Raw genomic sequence first — 20,465 nt, 5'->3', positions numbered from 1 at the left:
TGTTTGGTGGTATATCTTGAGTTTCCAGGTGTGTTGTCAATTACCAATTCCTGTATCGAAGAGTAATATGAATTACACAAATAAATTTGTTCTTTAGGGATTTTAACCGGCATAGACAACATATCTGTCATAGAGGAAGGACAGGTGCTTAGCAAGGGGGTTGAGAATTGACTGTTTGTGTTCATCTGTTTTTATGCATGCTTTCTTTTATTTCATTGCTAAGCTGTTAGAAAATTTATTTTATAGATTCCTGCATTTTGTGTTGCATAATATTCATTTTCATCCCATCTTAATTATTTTAAGCTTGTACCAGGCCCGCATATTCATTTTCAAACTCCTCCCCACTCTCTTAAAATCAAATATTGTTCCCTTATAAAAAACAAGTAAATATTTGATTACGACTTGTTAAAAACATTTAATAGCATAATACTGCACATGATTATAGCAAGGCCCACAAATTCATTTTCAAACTCCTCCCCACTCTTTAATAATCAACTATTATTCCCTTATAAAAAACAAATGAATATTGGATTATGACTTGTTAAAAACATTTAATAGCATAATACATGTACTGCACATGATTATGTCAAGGCCCTCAAATTCATTTTTAAACTCCTCCCCACTCTCTAAAAATCAAATATTGTTCCCTTATAAAAAACAAACAAATATTGGATTACGACTTGTTAAAAACATTTAATAGCATAATACTGCACATGATTATAGCAAGGCCCACAAATTCATTTTCAAACTCCTCCCCACTCTCTAAAAATCAAATATTGTTCCCTTATAAAAAACAAATGAATATTGGATTAGCCTTGTTAAAAACATTTAATAGCATAATACATGTACTGCACATGATTATGTCCAGGCCCGCAAATTCATTTTCAAACTCCTCCCCACTCTCTAAAAATAAAAAAAAACCAACTGAATATTGGATTACGACTTGTTAAAAACATTTAATAGCATAACACTGCACATGATTATGTCAAGGCCCACAAATTCATTTTCAAACTCCTCCCCACTCTCTAAAAATCAAATATTATTCCCTTATAAAAAACAAATGAATATTGGATTATGACTTGTTAAAAACATTTAATAGCATAATACATGTACTGCACATGATTATGTCAAGGCCCTCAAATTCAATTTCAAACTCCTCCCCACTCTCTAAAAATCAAATATTGTTCCCTTATAAAAAAACAAACGAATATTGGATTACGACTTGTTAAAAACATTTAATAGCATAATACTGCACATGATTATAGCAAGGCCCACAAATTCATTTTCAAACTCCTCCCCACTCTCTAAAAATCAAATATTGTTCCCTTATAAAAAACAAATGAATATTGGATTAGCCTTGTTAAAAACATTTAATAGCATAATACATGTACTGCACATGATTATGTCCAGGCCCGCAAATTCATTTTCAAACTCCTCCCCACTCTCTAAAAATAAAAAAAAACCAACTGAATATTGGATTACGACTTGTTAAAAACATTTAATAGCATAATACTGCACATGATTATGTCAAGGCCCACAAATTCATTTTCAAACTCCTCCCCACTCTCTAAAAATCAAATATTGTTCCCTTATAAAAAACAAATGAATATTGGATTATGACTTGTTAAAAACATTTAATAGCATAATACATGTACTGCACGTGATTATGTCAAGGCCGGCAAATTCATTTTCAAACTCCTCCCCACTCTCTAAAAAACAAATATTGTTCCCTTATAAAAAACAAATGAATATTGGATTACGACTTGTTAAAAACATTTAATAGCATAATACTGCACATGATTATGTCATTCATTCCAATTTGTTTCCAAATCAAATGCATTTCAAATGCATAAGTTTTTTTCTTCAGTTTTCTTGCAGTTTCCATGGTTACATCAAGATCACAACAGAAATTATTGGACAGAGCAAGTACTATCCATCTGTTAGATATCAAACACACTTGTACTGACATCTAGGGACAATATTAAAATTAAAATTAGGCTTAATGTCATCTGCCATGAGACAAGACATTTGAATCATTTTTCACTGCTGGGTCTAGGTCCTGGAAATAGGCATGCTGTAGTCCTTCTTCTGCTGATAATCTTCCTGGGGGGTTGCAAACTAATAATCTCTGAAAAAAACATAAAAATTGTGGTACTGTAAATGCAGAAATTATTTCGAGATTTTTATTATTGCAATTAATGCAACAGAGTTGGAAACGCAATAATTACAACTCACATTTTGTTATGTTTTCTCTGAATTAAGCACGTTTTTTCTCAAAATCATAAAAATTAAAATAGCATTTAAGTTTAAAATGACAAAATCACAATATTAAATTAACGCAATAATTTCTGAATTTACAGTATTCAAATTCTTTCCTCTAGCTTTTAATAAAAACACATTTTTGTGTGTCTACCTAATCATTACATAAAAAAATAAATAAACCAGATGCTTCGCAGGGCGTAGCTTTATACGACCGCAGAGGTTGAACCCTGAACGGTTGGGGCAAGTATGGACACAACATTCAAGCTGGATTCAGCTCTAAATTTGGATTGTGATTAAATAGTTGACACAGCATAGGTTTCTGACACAGAATGAATGTGTTCTAATGAACTTAAAATTTTTGTTTTCTCTTAGAGCAATTCACTATGCTGTTCAATATTAATCCTCTCAAAATAATGTTTGAAGAAATTTTCTTTTTATTTATGAAATTTCAAATGGGAAAAATTGAACCCAATTTTTTAATCACATCCCCCTTTCCCTTATTCCAAAACTAATCTCAATTAAAATATTCTAATGGAGTTTGCAACAATAACTACTCATTTAAATACATCATAAAATAAACTGTAAATAAAATGTAAAAAACTGCTTGTTATCACTGAATGGTAAAGATTATTTAAATTTATCAGTTGGTAGTAAAAAGTGAATATACATTGTATATATTTTGTCTATAACAAAGATTTAAGTTGATTCTGGACAAAGAAAGATAACTCCAATTAAAAAAAAATCTTGCAATAAGATATTTCTTGCTTACTATTTTGGACAAAGAAAGATAACTCTAATTAAAAAAAAAAATTGCTATTTCACAATATTGTGAAATTAGATATTTCTTGCCATTGCACAATGCTGTGCAATTGAAAAGACTTGCTATTCCACAATACTTAATATAATAATTTTAGATCCTGATTTGGACCAACTTGAAAACTGGGCCCATAATCAAAAATCTAAGTACATGTTTAGATTCAGCATATCAAAGAGGCCCAAGAATTTAATTTTTGTTAAAATCAAACTTAGTTTAATTTTGGACTCTTTGGACCTTAATGTAGGCCAATTTGAAAACGGGACCTAAAATGAAGAATCTACATACACAGTTAGATTTGGCATATCAAAGAACCCCATTTATTCAATTTTTGATGAAATCAAAAAAGTTTAATTTTGGACCCCGATTTGGGCCAACTTGAAAACTGGGCCAATAATAAAAAATCTAAGTTCATTTTTAGATTCAGCATATCAAAGAACCCCAAGGATTCAATTTTTGTTAAAATCAAACTAAGTTTAATTTTGGACCCTTTGGACCTTAATGTAGACCAATTTGAAAACGGGACCAAAAGTAAAGAATCTACATACACAGTTAGATTCGGCATATCAAAGAACCCCAATTATTCAATTTTGATGAAATCAAACAAAGTTTAATTTTGGACCCTTTGGGCCCCTTTTTCCTAAACTGTTGGGACCAAAACTCCCAAAATCAATACCAACTTTCCTTTTATGGTCATTAACCTTGTGTTTAAATTTCATAGATTTCTATTTACTTATACTAACGTTATGGTGCAAAAACCAAGAAAAATGCTTATTTGGGTCCCTTTTTGGCCCCTAATTCCTAAACTGTTGGGACCTAAACTCCCAAAATCAATACCAATCTTCCTTTTGTGGTCATAAACATTATGTTAAATTTCATTGATTTCTATTTACTTAAACTAAAGTTATTGTGCGAAAACCCAGAATAATGCTTATTTGGGCCCTTTTTTGGCCCCTAATTCCTAAACTGTTAAAACCAAAACTCCAAAAATCAATCCCAACTTATCTTTTGTGGTCATCAACCTTGTGTCAAAATTTCATAGATTTCTATTAACTTTAACTAAAGTTATAGTGTGAAAACCAAAAAAATGCTTATTTGGGCCCTTTTTGGCCCCTTATTCCTAAAATGTTGGGATCAAAACACCCAAAATCAATACCAACCTTCCTTTTGTGGTCATAAACCTTGTGTTAAAATTTCATAGATTTCTATTCACTTTTACTAAAGTTAGAGTGCGAAAACTAAAAGTATTCGGACGACGACGCCAACATGATAGCAATATACGACGAAAATTTTTTCAAAATTTGCGGTCGTATAAAAACCATCTTAATGTAGGATTTACGATAAACAAGTTTCAGTGGGATAGACAGAGCTGTGAAATCTACATATAAAGGTAGCTCAAGACTGTGTGTTATTTCTTGAGTAAGGTACCTAGTGCTATTCTAAAGTATATCGGTTAAAAAAATTAAGCCAAGGAAAGTTAATGTAATGCTATCTTGTAAAAAAAAAAAAAAGGTCAGAAATGATTAAAAATTCATTCAAATTTCAAAGGCTTGAAAAAATGTATCAGTAATAAATCATGTCAAAAACTTGTCTAACAGCTGAAGACAAAAATTAAAAAATATTCAAACTTTAGCATTTTGTTTATTTTTTCTGTTTATTGAAAGTTTTGTTAAGAATTCACTGCACAGAAATCAAGTAGTAGTATATTGCAACAGTTTCTTATCAATTTTTCAAGTAATAGCATAGTGTCAAGAATAAAAAATTAAACTTACAGTTCATAACACAGGCACTTGTCTCAAAAAAAATATTCCTATATACCTTAATATAACACAAGGTACTTAACTAAATTTTTGAATAATGACACCCAGTCCCAAATTCAAACCTACTTAAACTTAATATGCCGTAAATCTAAATTGATTTATCTACACAATGGTATATGACACGACTATCATTGTTGTTGGGATCATTAGTAGCAGGCCTTAGAAGTCGGTCAACGGGATGTTTTTTGCATTCGTCTAATTTTTTGGCAAGGGGAGAACACCACCTGACTATGGTGTTAGGGGGTTTGATATTAAATATCAAACCCCTTAACACCATAGTCAGGTGGTGATGTAAAGGGATTGTAAAAGCCTGACTACTGAAAAAAAAAAAAAAAAAAAAAATCCAATACCTAACCTTGATGTAAGAATGTGAAAATTTAACACTAACCTGTAAAAGGTCACGACCTTTAGCACTGAGTTTTGGAACAACTTGTTGCCATATGGTAGTAACTTGATATAATGGAAAAGGCTGAAAAATGAAAAAAAATAATGACATGTGTAAGATAATTCAACATCAGAGTTAAATTATTTTTTATATTGAATTGAGAAATATAAAATATGCAATACTTGAAAATGTGCAGAGTATTCTATTAACAACAAAATAATTATATTAGTGAATGTTTCTTCTTTTTTTTATATATAATACATTTCTTTTATGCTGCGCCAATTTATCCCTTTTTGCACCCATTGTATAAAAAAATTTAATCAACGTGTGGTTCATTTGATCTCAGTTTTTCATTGGTTAAAATCCTATTATGACGTCAAATTTTCTTGTTTTCCTCTGAATTTCCTATTGTGATGGCCATGCCTGATGACGTCACATAAAAAGAACGCATCTTTGGCAGATCAGTCGTAAAGAAGGAATAAGTTTGCCTGCATATTTTTTGAAAATCATTAGAGAAGCAAATTCTACCACCAAATCATGTGTAATACGATATTTATCCACTCTCGACAGTTAAATTTTAAATATTTTAAATGCTCGATGAGCCTCGCCTTTTCAGTTTGAAAATTTAGCTGTCTCCAGTGGATAAATATCGTATCACACTCGATGCAGTGGTAGAATCTATATATAATGACCTACTAAAATCAGAGCAGATTAAGATGATTCAACATTTACAGTACTCTAATAATCAAACTGATAATAAATAGATGATATAACAACCTAGATACAGAATGTATTGGTTTTATTAACAACCTAGATACAGAATGTATTGGTTTTATTAACAACCTAGATACAGAATGTATTGGTTTTATTAACAACCTAGATACAGAATGTATTGGTTTTATTAACAACCTAGATACAGAATGTATTGGTTTTATTAACAACCTAGGTTTTATTAACAACCTAGATACAGAATGTATTGGTTTTATTAACAACCTAGATACAGAATGTATTGGTTTTATTAACAACCTAGATACAGAATGTATTGGTTTTATTAACAACCTAGATACAGAATGTATTGGTTTTATTAACAACCTAGATACAGAATGTATTGGTTTTATTAACAACCTAGATACAGAATGTATTGGTTTTATTAACAACCTAGATACAGAATGTATTGTGTTTATTAACAACCTAGATACAGAATGTATTGGTTTTATTAACAACCTAGATACAGAATGTATTGGTTTTATTAACAACCTAGATACAGAATGTATTGGTTTTATTAACAACCTAGATACAGAATGTATTGGTTTTATTAACAACCTAGATACAGCATGTATTGGTTTTATTAACAACCTAGATACAGAATGTATTGTGTTTATTAACAACCTAGATACAGAATGTATTGGTTTTATTAACAACCTAGATACAGAATGTATTGGTTTTATTAACAACCTAGATACAGAATGTATTGGTTTTATTAACAACCTAGATACAGAATGTATTGGTTTTATTAACAACCTAGATACAGAATGTATTGGTTTTATTAACAACCTAGATACAGAATGTATTGTGTTTATTAACAACCTAGATACAGAATGTATTGGTTTTATTAACAACCTAGGTTTTATTAACAACCTAGATACAGAATGTATTGTGTTTATTAACAACCTAGATACAGAATGTATTGGTTTTATTAACAACCTAGATACAGAATGTATTGGTTTTATTAACAACCTAGATACAGAATGTATTGGTTTTATTAACAACCTAGATACAGAATGTATTGTGTTTATTAACAACCTAGATACAGAATGTATTGGTTTTATTAACAACCTAGATACAGAATGTATTGTGTTTATTAACAACCTAGATACAGAATGTATTGGTTTTATTAACAACCTAGATACAGAATGTATTGTGTTTATTAACAACCTAGATACAGAATGTATTGGTTTTATTAACAACCTAGATACAGAATGTATTGTGTTTATTAACAACCTAGATACAGAATGTATTGGTTTTATTAACAACCTAGATACAGAATGTATTGTGTTTATTAACAACCTAGATACAGAATGTATTGTGTTTATTAACAACCTAGATACAGAATGTATTGGTTTTATTAACAACCTAGATACAGAATGTATTGGTTTTATTAACAACCTAGATACAGAATGTATTGTGTTTATTAACAACCTAGATACAGAATGTATTGTGTTTATTAACAACCTAGATACAGAATGTATTGGTTTTATTAACAACCTAGATACAGAATGTATTGTGTTTATTAACAACCTAGATACAGAATGTATTGGTTTTATTAACAACCTAGATACAGAATGTATTGGTTTTATTAACAACCTAGATACAGAATGTATTGGTTTTATTAACAACCTAGATACAGAATGTATTGGTTTTATTAACAACCTAGATACAGAATGTATTGGTTTTATTAACAACCTAGATACAGAATGTATTGTGTTTATTAACAACCTAGATACAGAATGTATTGTGTTTATTAACAACCTAGATACAGAATGTATTGGTTTTATTAACAACCTAGATACAGAATGTATTGGTTTTATTAACAACCTAGATACAGAATGTATTGGTTTTATTAACAACCTAGATACAGAATGTATTGTGTTTATTAACAACCTAGATACAGAATGTATTGTGTTTATTAACAACCTAGATACAGAATGTATTGGTTTTATTAACAACCTAGATACAGAATGTATTGGTTTTATTAACAACCTAGATACAGAATGTATTGGTTTTATTAACAACCTAGATACAGAATGTATTGTGTTTATTAACAACCTAGATACAGAATGTATTGGTTTTATTAACAACCTAGATACAGAATGTATTGGTTTTATTAACAACCTAGATACAGAATGTATTGGTTTTATTAACAACCTAGATACAGAATGTATTGGTTTTATTAACAACCTAGATACAGAATGTATTGTGTTTATTAACAACCTAGATACAGAATGTATTGGTTTTATTAACAACCTAGATACAGAATGTATTGTGTTTATTAACAACCTAGATACAGAATGTATTGTGTTTATTAACAACCTAGATACAGAATGTATTGGTTTTATTAACAACCTAGATACAGAATGTATTGTGTTTATTAACAACCTAGATACAGAATGTATTGGTTTTATTAACAACCTAGATACAGAATGTATTGGTTTTATTAACAACCTAGATACAGAATGTATTGTGTTTATTAACAACCTAGATACAGAATGTATTGGTTTTATTAACAACCTAGATACAGAATGTATTGGTTTTATTAACAACCTAGATACAGAATGTATTGGTTTTATTAACAACCTAGATACAGAATGTATTGTGTTTATTAACAACCTAGATACAGAATGTATTGTGTTTATTAACAACCTAGATACAGAATGTATTGGTTTTATTAACAACCTAGATACAGAATGTATTGGTTTTATTAACAACCTAGATACAGAATGTATTGTGTTTATTAACAACCTAGATACAGAATGTATTGGTTTTATTTTTTCATGTTTTCATTCAATAGTAGCAAATACTGTATAAAAAAGAAATCATGAAATTCTGTATAATCATTGAATTTGCCTGAAAGGAATTCAAAGTTTTTATAAATGCAATACACATTCCTCAATAATCTCCAAATAAGTTAAAACATTGCAGATAAGAAATTTGAATTTAAAGAACAACCTGCTATGTGAAATTAGTATCTATTAACATTGAATGTGCCTTTTCCTTGTTTACTTCTCAACATCATTGAAGAAAGCTAAAAAAAAAATGTTATTAACTTCAAATGGTGTACCTACTATCTTTGATCATTTCAGAAAAAAAAGAAGGAATGATTTATATATAAAGAGTTATTTTAACCTAAGCTGTTTAAAAGTAATACTTATACCTTATATTCAGGTAATTGAGACATTCCTGACCAGGTATCATCTGTAGGGGTACCTAACAATCTGTTGTATGTTAAGGTCCAATAAATCAATGTACTGTTTGAGAAGCAATGATCACTGTTTTGACATCTCTCAGGAATGTCCTCAAGAAAGTGACATCAATACATTAAGATGATTACAATACAAAATTAAAAATATTTAATACAAGAGTGTTAGTATCTCTGAAAATACTATTATGACCTTATATAAATTACAGTTTGTTTTCAAGTGTGTTTGGACATGCTAATAAACTGACACAAGAACCGATGAGATACTATTGACCACAGTGTTGTGTATCTTTGATTGACATATCGTTTGTGAATGTATGTTTATAGTCTTAGCATATGTTCCATATTTCCCTTGGACCCTTTTTACGAAAATGAAAATTTTCTCCTCTTTGAAATTTTAAATTTTGGTGTATTTTCCTATCATTAAGCTTTAATGAACACTTAACACTAACTTTATTAAATTTTAGGTCCAACTAAGGTTATAATTCCACTTATTATTTTAATGCCCCAACTACGATAGTAGAGGGGCATTATGTTTTCTAATCTGTGCATCCGTTCGTCCGTTCGTTTAGGTTAAAGTTTTTGGTCAAGGTAGTTTTTGATGAAGCCGAAGTCCAATCAACTTGAAACTTAGAACACTTGTTGCTTATGATATGATCTTTCAAATTTTAAAACCAATTTGGACTTTTGACTTCAGTTTCACGGTCCACTGAACATAGAAAATGAAAGTGGAAGTTTCAGGTTAAAGTTTTTGGTCAAGGTAGTTTTTGATGAAATTGAAGTCCAATCAACTTGAAACTTAAAACATATATGTTTCCTATAGAATAATCTTTCTAATTTTAATGCCAAGTTAGATTATTACCCAATTTCACTGTCCATGGAACATGCAAAATGATAGTGTGAGTGGGGCATCCGTGTACTTTGGACACATTCTTGTTTAAAATATAACATGGTTTTGACAAAACACAGTCTGTAATAAAGGATACTTGAATATTCTCTTCAGTTGATCATCAACATCATTACCAGGGAACAATGGCCTTCCTGCATTGGCAAGTTCTGAAAAACATTATCATTTGTATAAAAAATATTAGGCCAATCTCAGAAATATTCATTTCTTACTACATTTGTTAGATAGCATCAACAAGATATGTTCTAGTTCCAGTATACAATGATCATAGTGTTGTTACTGCAAACATATTTTAAATGAAACAGATACAATTTTTGTTTAGAAGAAAAGTTACGAATGTTTTTAGCCAAACAATAATTTATAACAACCAGGGCCGCGAGGTCTGTTTCACAAAAAAAAAATTACGACTAAGATTGGTCTTAAGTCGTGAACAAATCAATATACTTACAATCAATCTTAGTCGTTATTTATTTTGTGAAATCGGACACAGATGTTCAAAAGTGTCAATTAAAATGTGTTACTCTTTGTATAGATCATAACTCAAAATTTCTCAACAAATTGCATTATAACATACATATGTCCTTTTATATTATACTGTGGATTTATTCATTTTCATTGGTACCGTTTTTGATAGATATCCTGGATGTGAAATTTCATGAACTTGTAAAAGTCTGTATACAAGCCTATGTAAAACTAAACTTTGTTGAACATTTAAATTTGTAGTTAATCTACCACCTTGAAATCAATTGGTATTTGACTAATAAAAAAGAATGGAAATTAATAAATTTTTACCTGCAAATATACATCCAGCTGACCACATGTCTATTGATGTTGAGTACATCTTAGCACCAAAAAGTACATCTGGAGGTCTATACCACAGTGTCACTACCTATAAAAACATAAACTTTTTATAGCACCAATAAGTACATGTATCTAGAGATCTATACCACAGTGTCACTACCTTTAAAGTCATAAGAAACCTCAAATTAAAAAAAAATAATGCATATGTTTTTCATAACTCAATTGATAGTTTTCATTATAAAACTTTTGTACATATACTTTTTTCTGTAGAAAATTCTTTAATTTGTTCATATTAAGAAGAAGTTTACTTTATTTTCCGTATGCAAAGTGACCTCTGTGTGACCCATCTCGTAAAAATCCTGTGATCGCAATATGCATGGATGTCCTTAAAATAAACTCTTATCGGATTGTACATGTTACAACATGTGCTCAATATCCATGCTTTGTTGTTGATTGTTGGCAAACAGGTGACAATCCTTAAATTTCGGCTTCAAAACACAAACTTTAATTATCTGCCATATTTTCACAACAACACTGATCAATTGAAAAAAAATTGATGATTATACGAAATTTATGCAAAAATAATGATAAAATCATGCACAGAAGACTAAGTTTATGATGTTTGTATGCATTGGTTCAAGAATTAGAATAACATTATTTTTCAAAAGTCACTCGTTTACTATGACTTTAAAGACATAAACTTTTTATAGCACCAAAAAAGTACATCTAGGTGTCATAGTTTATACATGTACTGTCAACTTAAATTCAACAGAACATTCAAGGGAGACAGATTTATATAAGTTTTTCTTGTTTCCAAATCCCTGTATTTCTATTGTATTATTGTATTTTGTGCACTTTTGAAAATAAAATACTGTAGAAATTAACAGAACATTCAGTAAAATAAATTAATTAACACATAACTGAGAAGGTGATAGAGCAGTTTGTTACTCCTCATAAAAATGTTGTCAATAAGAGACACCAATGAATAGCGGCTCACTTTAAATTCTATACACATGATCCTATTTCTGAAAGATGAAAAAGATGAACAATAAAAAAAAGTTTTCCTATGAAATTTAAGGAATTGATGAAATTTTACCTCTGCAGAATAAAATCTCACTGGTATTCCAAATGCTCTGGCTAATCCAAAGTCTGCAAGCTTCAATTCACCATTCTGTAAAAAGCATCATTTAATTTAGGTGTACAATATTCCATTCCATTTAGGGGAAAATTTATATGGTTTTTTTTTTTTTTTTAAATGATACTGTAAATTCAGAAATTAATGCGAGGTTTTTATTATTGCGAAAAATGCGACTGAGTTCTAAACGCAATAATTTAAACTAGCATTTTGAAATATTTTATATGAATTTAATAGGATTTTTCTCAAAATCGTAAAAATTAAAATCGCATTTAAGTCTAAAATGAGAAAATTGCAATAATAAATGCACGCAATAATTTCTGAATTAACAGTAGTGATTTTTTTCTCTATGAATATTTTATAGTTAGGTTTCGTAAAGGTTCAAGTTGTAGATCTGCAATACAAAGTCTTCTGCAATAAACTTTCTTTTACAAATCAAATTAGTTTATGTGAAGTCTACATATAGTGAAGTATGATGAAGTATCTTATGACAGCAGAATGACTCTCACAAGCTTAATTTCAGACCTGTATGCCTTCATCATAACATTAATTTTCTAGTGAAATTCTTATATATACAATATATAATTCATAAATTTACTGTACTGTAATTTCGTGGTTTTGCCATTATCTGCATACAAAAAGCCTATGGAAAATGTGTACTTCTTTGAAAATTTTAATTCATTATTCACCTGTTCCCACAAAAACCATGAAAATTGGTATCCACAGAGTTATAATGAATCCACAGTAGCGGGAACCGTACAGTCTGCGCCAAAATCTTTTTCATTTACTAGTCTGGACCCTCAATAGCAAGAATTGTGCCTATATGACTATATAAAGTTTTGAAAATTTTCACTAGTCCGAATCAATATTTACTAGTCTGCGGCATCGGACTAGTGGCTAATGGTTCAGACTGCCGTATAATGCATACCTTATTAATGAGTAAATTCTGAGGTTTGAGATCCCTATGAAGTACATTGTTAGAATGACAGAATGCTAAACCTCTTAACAGCTGGTACAAAAACGACTGAAAAGGGAAAAAAAAAGCAAATATTAATAAAATTGACAACTTTTTTTAATAAAAGACAGGAAGGGCATATCTAAATCATACATAAATAAGTTATTAGCTGTGTTTAGTGTATTCTATGTGGTGCTTCACCTGAAGAAAGAGAACTTTTAAAAGAATAAATATTGATGACATTTTCTCTTACAGCCGATTCCATTGAACATGTTGAGTGTGTAGGCAAAGGTCATATCTTTGTTTAGCTTGCTTGCTAGCTGAACAGTGAACTAAGGTGTGAAGTCATTGTTTGGTCAGGTAAACAACCCTCCATTAAAAGTAGACTAGTCCGACAGATGACTAATCTATTTGTGTGTAGGACTAGGCTACTTCGAAAGGAGGATAGTATACCTTACCTAACAATGACTTCACGTTTCAGCTAGCAAGCAAGCAAACCAAAGATATTTTCTTTGCCTACACACTCAATGGAATCAGGTGTAATGTATATACAGCCTCATGACAAAATGATTGAAAGGAGGCTAAAATATCATTGTCATTTTGAAATAGATAACTTACAGGGGTGGATCCAGAATTTTTAAACTAATAGGGTTTTTTTTGTTGTTTTTCTTTAATTGATTTTTAGGGATGGGATTGGTGGTGGTGTGCACACTTCCTTGAACTGCCAAGGATTGAGCATCTTATTTTTGCAATGAAGTAGACAGATAATCATTTAAAAAAGTAAAGGATAACTTTTCTTTGTTTGAAGATGATCTTCAGCACTTCATGATGAGGTTAGCAATTACCTTGCAGACTATACCCAAATGAGTTGGAAATATTATTCAGAAACTGACATACTAAGAAGAGATGTGATTATACATTGTAGTAGTACCTGAACTGTATCCTGGTCGATCTCTCCATTACAACTGTCAAAGTATTTCTTCAGATCCTGATCACAGTATTCAAATACTAATGTTAACTTCTTTTCACTGTGTAACACATCATGCAGTCTAAAAAGAAGTTTTAAAATCGGTCAACAGTTGTATAAAAAACAATTAATGATCTGTTTGTCAGACTTAGTTTTCTTTTTTAAATAAAGAGGTACATATTGTATCTAAAATATTATATCTATATATATGTTGTAAAACGTTACTGTAGATTCTCTTATTTTCATAGGTATTAACTTTTGTGGATTGAGGGAAAATCATATATTCCTAAATATTTCATTTCATGGTGTTACCTAGATTTGTGTATAGACTTAGTCACTATATTTAGAATTGAGAATGGAAATTATGGGGAATGTGTCAAAGAGACAACACCCCTACCAGAGAGCGAAAAAAAAAAGCTGAAGGCCACCTATGGGTCTTAAACACGAGAAAATCTTGCACCCAGAGGGGGTTTGAGCTGGCCCTTAATAAAATTTAATGATTCATGGATTGTATAGATTCATTCATATTCATGGGTATCAATTTTTGTGGATTGAGAAAATCTTGAATTTTTATCAATATGGATGGAAGATTCATTCATATTCATGGGTATCAATTTTTGTGGATTGAGAAAATCTTGAATTTTTATCAATATGGATGGAAGATTCATTCATATTCATGGGTATCAATTTTTGTGGATTGAGAAAATCTTGAATTTTTATCAATATGGATGGAAGATTCAATGGTTTTGTCAAAGCCGACATGCAACCCAATACAACATGTCTAATTCTTTGAGCATTTAAATTAGTAGTTTTCCTGCAGAAGTGTCACCAAATCAATGGAAGATGGTATTCCTTGAATAATTATGAATTAAGATAAGACAAAAGCAAACTAAAACAAAAGTTGTTGGTACCTGACTATATTCTTGTGCTTTAATTCTTTCAATAAACAAATTTCTCTTAAAGCTGAACTTGGAACACCCTGTAAAATTTAATCATTTAAGTACATTATAATAATGTGTAAATTACTAATTTTCTAACACATTCATGACCTTGTGCAATAAATATATTTCAATATGTAATGAATGTTCATGAATGAAATTAAACTAAAAAGAATTATTTGATCTTTCCCTACTTTATAGACACAATGTTTAAACCTGCTGCATTTATTTGGGCTAGTCCTAAGTCAATAACCTGTTATCTAGTGGTTGTTGATTGTTGATGTGGTCTATAAATGTTTCTGTTTCTCGTTTTTTTAAAGTCATCTTCTGTTTATGTTTATTTTAGAAAGTAAATTGCTTCTATCAGAAGTTTGTTTTTTGAAAAAAAGTTTTTATTTTTTTTTTCAAGCCAGGAAGTAAACAATTATTATGATATGGTATGGTTTTTGCTAAATGCTCATTGTTGAAGGTCATATGATGGCCTATACTGCATACATCCACTTCCTTTGGTTAGTGCATGGACTTATCATGGTTGATACATGTAATTGTCTCATTGGTTGATTGATTGATTGATTGATTGATTGATTGACTGATTGATTGGTGTTTAAAGCCACTTTCAGTTTCAACACTTATTGTGCTATTTCATGGCTGACAGTTTTTATTGGCAGATGAAGCTGAAGTACTGAAGTACTGGAGTCTGGGAGAACTACAATATTTGGTAGGAAAATTAGCAATCCCTATCTCATTGCCAATCAAACCACATCTCCTAATTCTTATATTACCAGTACATGTTCTATTTTTACTGAATTTATCAGACTGATTTATCTTACTTCGTCATCATCATCTAGTCGTACTCTTTTTAAAGCTACAACTTCATGCGTATCACGATTCTTGGCCTTGAAAACTGTACCATATGTTCCTGTAAAGAAAATCTAATTAAATAATGTACAGTAAATCACATGTTACATGTTCATGTACCTTAGACATATCAATATTACTAGCTGGTCAGGGGTTACACTAATGTCCTGACAATGTCCTGACAGTGTCCTGACAGAAATGAAAATGCTTAATACTTTTTTATTATTGGAAGGATTTACTTGAAATTTCGAATCAAGCAAGGTGATAACTTATATTTAATAAATAAATTCAAAATTGAATTTGAAGTCTATCCTGTCAATAATAAAACATATTTTAGCCGTTTCATATCAGTCAGGACATTAGTAGTTCCAAAGTCAAGTTGGTCAGGTCAAGTTTTCTAACTCTTATAAATATTTTTTTATTTTTTTTAAATTTTATTTATTAAATATAAGTTCTCATCTTGCTTGATTCCAAATTTCAAGTAAATCCTTCCATTAATAAAAAAGGATTTATTAAGCATTTTCATTTCTGTCAGGACATTAGTGTAACCCGCTGGTCAGACGGTATAAGCAATTCGCCGTTTCAGAATCTAATGCATCTTGGGTAATATTTTCAAAAGCGTACACCAAAGCGTTTTGATTGGTTTACAACGTTATAAACAATGGAAATTCAACCAACGATGTAACGTTATTTTCACTTTGGGGTACGAACAATGAAATTACCTGTGATGCTTTAGATTCTGAAACGGCCAATAAGGTGTATAAAAAATTATACAATGCAATATATATATATGTGTTTATTCCAATTAAGGTGCCTCAGGTGGCAATGACATAGATACAATTTTAATTCAATTGTATATACAAATTATACAGTTTGTCTCGTATAGCATTATTGCCATTTATAGCTGTCATAAATTATTGATTTATTCAGTTGTTTACAACATAGACGTAAGATTACTGTATAGTTTCTTCTTAGTAGAAAAAAACGAACTATCAACTTATCTACTATATTTTCTACGTTCTCATCCATATAATTCATGATTTTTACGAACCTTCTCCTATTTTCTCTAATTTTTCATATTTTTGCATTTTCTGGAACAATTTTCCGGAGAACTGTCGTACAGGGGAGTGAAACCCTGCAAATGATGTGAATTTACTTTCGGCACGTAGTGTGTCGACACCTGCCTATTTAGAAACTACAAGCAAAGACTAATCTGTATAACTAACTTTAAAATACGGCTAAGAAAACTCATCAATAAAACTTGAAAAGAAACTAGATAAGAAATGGATAGATAGTAGATCATAGAACAATTACCGGGCGGCCTGACAGATACATAAAACTTTATAGGAAAATACAAAAAAAAAAAAACTAGATACATCAGAGACCGTGATATATATATTGATTTAGACGCATATACTGGAAATACATCGTGTCAATTATTTGTGACCTATCTATAATTGGAACGAACCAGAACCACATTTTTAAAAGATCAGACAAAACAAAATAAAAAAACAGCCTACACAAATCCATTTGAACAGCCTAGTAATATTATGATTCTCAGCTCTTTTAAAGGATGGAACTTAACAATAAACACCACCGAAAAAAAGCGAACATCGTGCAATATCGCTACTGGTAAAATATACAGGAAGGCTTCCAGCAACTAAATATTTTTAAACGTTTTGGAGCTCAGTCGAACAAGCTAAGTATAAGCTTACTATTTTCAATACATTAATTTTGTCTAAATTCAATTTCTGCCCTTTGGCATGTCATTTTTGTACCGAGAAAAATATTATTTTTTTTTAGAAAAAGTGCAAGAAAGAGCCCTAAGGTTTGTGTACAAAGACCATTCAAGCTCATATCAACAGTTGCTTGAAAAGGCTAAGATGTCAACACTGCATATTAAAATACAAAGATCAACGGCTATTGAAACTTTTAATAATAAATAATTATTTTCTGTTTAAATTTGGATGAAAAACCCACGGATGCAACAGTATGAAATCACTGAATATCGTACATAACGCGACTCCACTCTCCAGTTTCCCGGCTTATCATATGGTCTATGAACGCAAAAAAATAAAGACTTTCCAATACTGTTTTGGCGTGTTTGCAGGGTGATTGGCTCCTGTAGACCACATCGCCTCTGCATATTTTTAACGATATCGAAGGGATCTGATAATTGTAATGCCGATTGGTACATCTCATTTCAAACTGATCAACTGTACACTGTAAAATGTGCTTCAAAACTACATGTCTTAGACTGAGTATTACAAATTTAAAACCTTAAATTGTAAAACATATAAGTTACCTTCCGATTTTGTCATAATCTCAAAACAAAAATATTTTGAAACCAAATGTCGTTATTCAATGATATTTCATCAATATTAAAAAAGTGACAACATAGCTGTTTCCTTTAACATTCAATTTATAAATTTTTATTTTGCTATTTCTTTCTTGACTGCCGAATCAATGTGCACGCAACTGCGTGTTAGCGTATATATACGGAGCTACGATCTTTTTTCTTCATGACTCGAACACTTGTAACTAGGTTGTCAAACTAATATCCGGGATAGATGGAAAAGACACCAACAGTCTCCGAGCGTTAAACAAATATCATAATCATAATAGTCATAGATAATACATGCATCACTCTGTCCGTTTCCGATTGACCAACTCTCTCTCTCTTCTGTTATTTTTTTGTTGTTGTGAAAACGACGTGGTTGCATGCACGTGCTGTAGTGCCTCCGGGTAGCTACGCCCCTATTTCTTAATTAATCGGATCCCTACCCAAACCTATATTCGCGCAATTAGTGTCCAATGTAACAATAATATTTTTATTATTGTTACATTTTCATGTCACCGTAGCCAGTGCCTATAAATTAAGGTATAAGACTAGTAGTAGCCCTTTGTTTCCTTGTGTATCATCGTCATTTTGCTTATAGTTTATTTTGTTACCTTTTCTAACATCGGACTCCGACTTCTTTTAAACTGATTTTTTACTGAGCGTATTGATGTGTGTTACATTGGCTACGGATAAAGGCCGGGGTTGAGATAAACACGTTTAACTCCGCCGCATGTTTGCGCTTGTCCTAAGTCAGGATCGAGCCTCTGGCCTTTGTTAGTCTTTTATGTTTTTGTTTGTTTTTTTAATTTTAGTTCATTTATATGCATGTTTAGAATTGAAGTATGACATTCATTTTCACTGATTTAGTACACATTTTTTCAGGAGCCAGCTAAATTCCGACTCGATCCGAGTGTGGGATTTTCTCGCTGTGTTGGAGACCCATAGGTGGCCTTCGGCTGGTTTTGTATACTCTTTGGTCGAATTTTTGTCTCTTTGACACATTACCCATTTCCATTCTCTATTATTGTTTTGTGTTGCGCCGTGACACCATTGTCTAAAGTTAGAAGAGGATTTAACACTAACAAAATAGTTTAAGACCGCCAAGTTCTGTAAGTGCCTGTGTCAAATCAGGAGCCTATAATTTAATGGTTGTCGTTAGTTGCTATGTAACATATTTGTTTTACGTTCATAAAACGGTACATAAATTATGCCGTTAGTTTTCTCTTACATTTTTCATTTCGGTGCTTTTCATAGCTGACTATGCGATATACTCATTGTTGAAGACCATACGGTGACCTGTTACTGGCCAATTTCCACTTATTTTGTATATATGTCCACAAGTTATATTTATCAAAGCTATGAGTCTTATTCTAAATTTAATGTCCTAGAAATGGTTACTCCTGGTGCTTCTATAACACATTATGTTCTAGATTATTCAGGTTAGAAATTGTCGAAATTAATAGGGATAGTTACAATTTAACTCATGTCCAACACTATATTATAAACCGATTTTTTTTAATACAATTTTATATGTTTATAAAATTTCATTAGTTTATAACCACAGTGTATTCACTTGATAATTTTCAACTTTTCTGGAATACAAATCTAACATATGTAACTTGTGACATCTCAATCAACTGAAGGTGACGTCATATTTTTGCAAATATACTTTTATCTGATTTCTTTTGTATGTCAATGATAATGACCCCTTGGTAATGTAATAAAAATAATTAAAAAAAATATTGACTTTCTTTTGACATGGTAAAATTTCTTAATTAATATGCAAAATGATACGTTAAATACGTCATACTGTTACAGTTATAAACATGCGTCTGATAACTGTGACTGTTTTTATTGCAGCGAGTTAAGTTGAATTGTAAAAAATTCAAGTCACACATGATAAAAAAAAAAGTTGAGGAAGATTGCAATAAAACATATTTCTGAGATTTTTATTTTTATTATTTAATTGGAAATTTGACGAAAATTTAACATTTAAAAGTGCCGACCAATAAATGGGGTCGAAATACTATCTCTAAACATTATCTAAAGACCGAAAATATTTATATATCTTGTGGTAGTTAGTAATTTCATAGTCACGAGAAAAAACGAGATTTCAATCTACCAAGCGAAGCCGACAAAGAAAATCAAATGCAGCCACAACAGCGGTCCTTCCCAGCACAGGGACCACCAATGAGACCATTTCCCCAGCCAGGTTATTCCCCTGTATGTATATCTTCTTGAGAAAGATTAGTGACATAAATAAACATGTGTAGAATTATGAAAAATAAGAACATAACAAAAAGGGG

The 20,465-nt window shown here is 30.7% G+C and overlaps 2 protein-coding genes across 4 annotated transcripts in view; one reads left to right on the top strand and one right to left on the bottom strand.

Moving 5' to 3' along the window:
* Positions 1-1,756: 1,756 nt before the first annotated feature.
* LOC134707866 (cyclin-dependent kinase 5-like) lies at positions 1,757-16,984 on the bottom strand. The gene is made up of 11 exons (XM_063567972.1): positions 16,870-16,984; positions 15,791-15,879; positions 14,934-15,001; positions 13,987-14,104; positions 13,029-13,124; positions 12,062-12,136; positions 10,957-11,053; positions 10,244-10,313; positions 9,213-9,273; positions 5,285-5,365; positions 1,757-2,128 (listed from the first exon to the last, which is right to left on the bottom strand). Exons 1-11 carry the CDS (start codon positions 16,904-16,906, stop codon positions 2,006-2,008), a joined length of 915 nt encoding a protein of 304 aa, XP_063424042.1. The 5' UTR covers positions 16,907-16,984; the 3' UTR covers positions 1,757-2,005.
* Positions 16,985-20,236: 3,252 nt separating this feature from the next.
* LOC134707865 (SWI/SNF-related matrix-associated actin-dependent regulator of chromatin subfamily D member 1-like) overlaps positions 20,237-20,465 on the top strand; it is a 46,310-nt gene continuing 46,081 nt past the window's right edge. For all 3 annotated transcript variants that reach the window (XM_063567971.1, XM_063567970.1, XM_063567969.1), the window contains exon 1: positions 20,237-20,382. In XM_063567971.1, the coding sequence (XP_063424041.1) occupies positions 20,308-20,382 (75 nt within the window). In that variant the 5' untranslated portion in view covers positions 20,237-20,307. The remainder of the gene's footprint in view (positions 20,383-20,465) is intronic.

The sequence above is a fragment of the Mytilus trossulus genome, chromosome 2 (genome assembly GCF_036588685.1).
Source record: "Mytilus trossulus isolate FHL-02 chromosome 2, PNRI_Mtr1.1.1.hap1, whole genome shotgun sequence".
Lineage (NCBI taxonomy): Eukaryota > Metazoa > Mollusca > Bivalvia > Mytilida > Mytilidae > Mytilus > Mytilus trossulus.
The sequence above is the reverse complement of the archived record's forward strand: the minus strand, read 5'-3'. Positions and strand labels throughout refer to the sequence as shown.

Excerpts from the sequence above, each read along its gene's own strand:
- LOC134707866 (XM_063567972.1), bottom strand. The coding sequence starts at position 16,906 with ATGCAAAAATATGAAAAATTAGAGAAAATAGGAGAAG. Across the intron at positions 14,105-14,933 it reads AAGCACAAGAATATAGTCAG|ACTGCATGATGTGTTACACA; the intron begins GTACCAACAACT and ends ACTTCTTTTTAG. Across the intron at positions 5,366-9,212 it reads CTCAATTACCTGAATATAAG|CCTTTTCCATTATATCAAGT; the intron begins GTATAAGTATTA and ends TTCATTTTTCAG.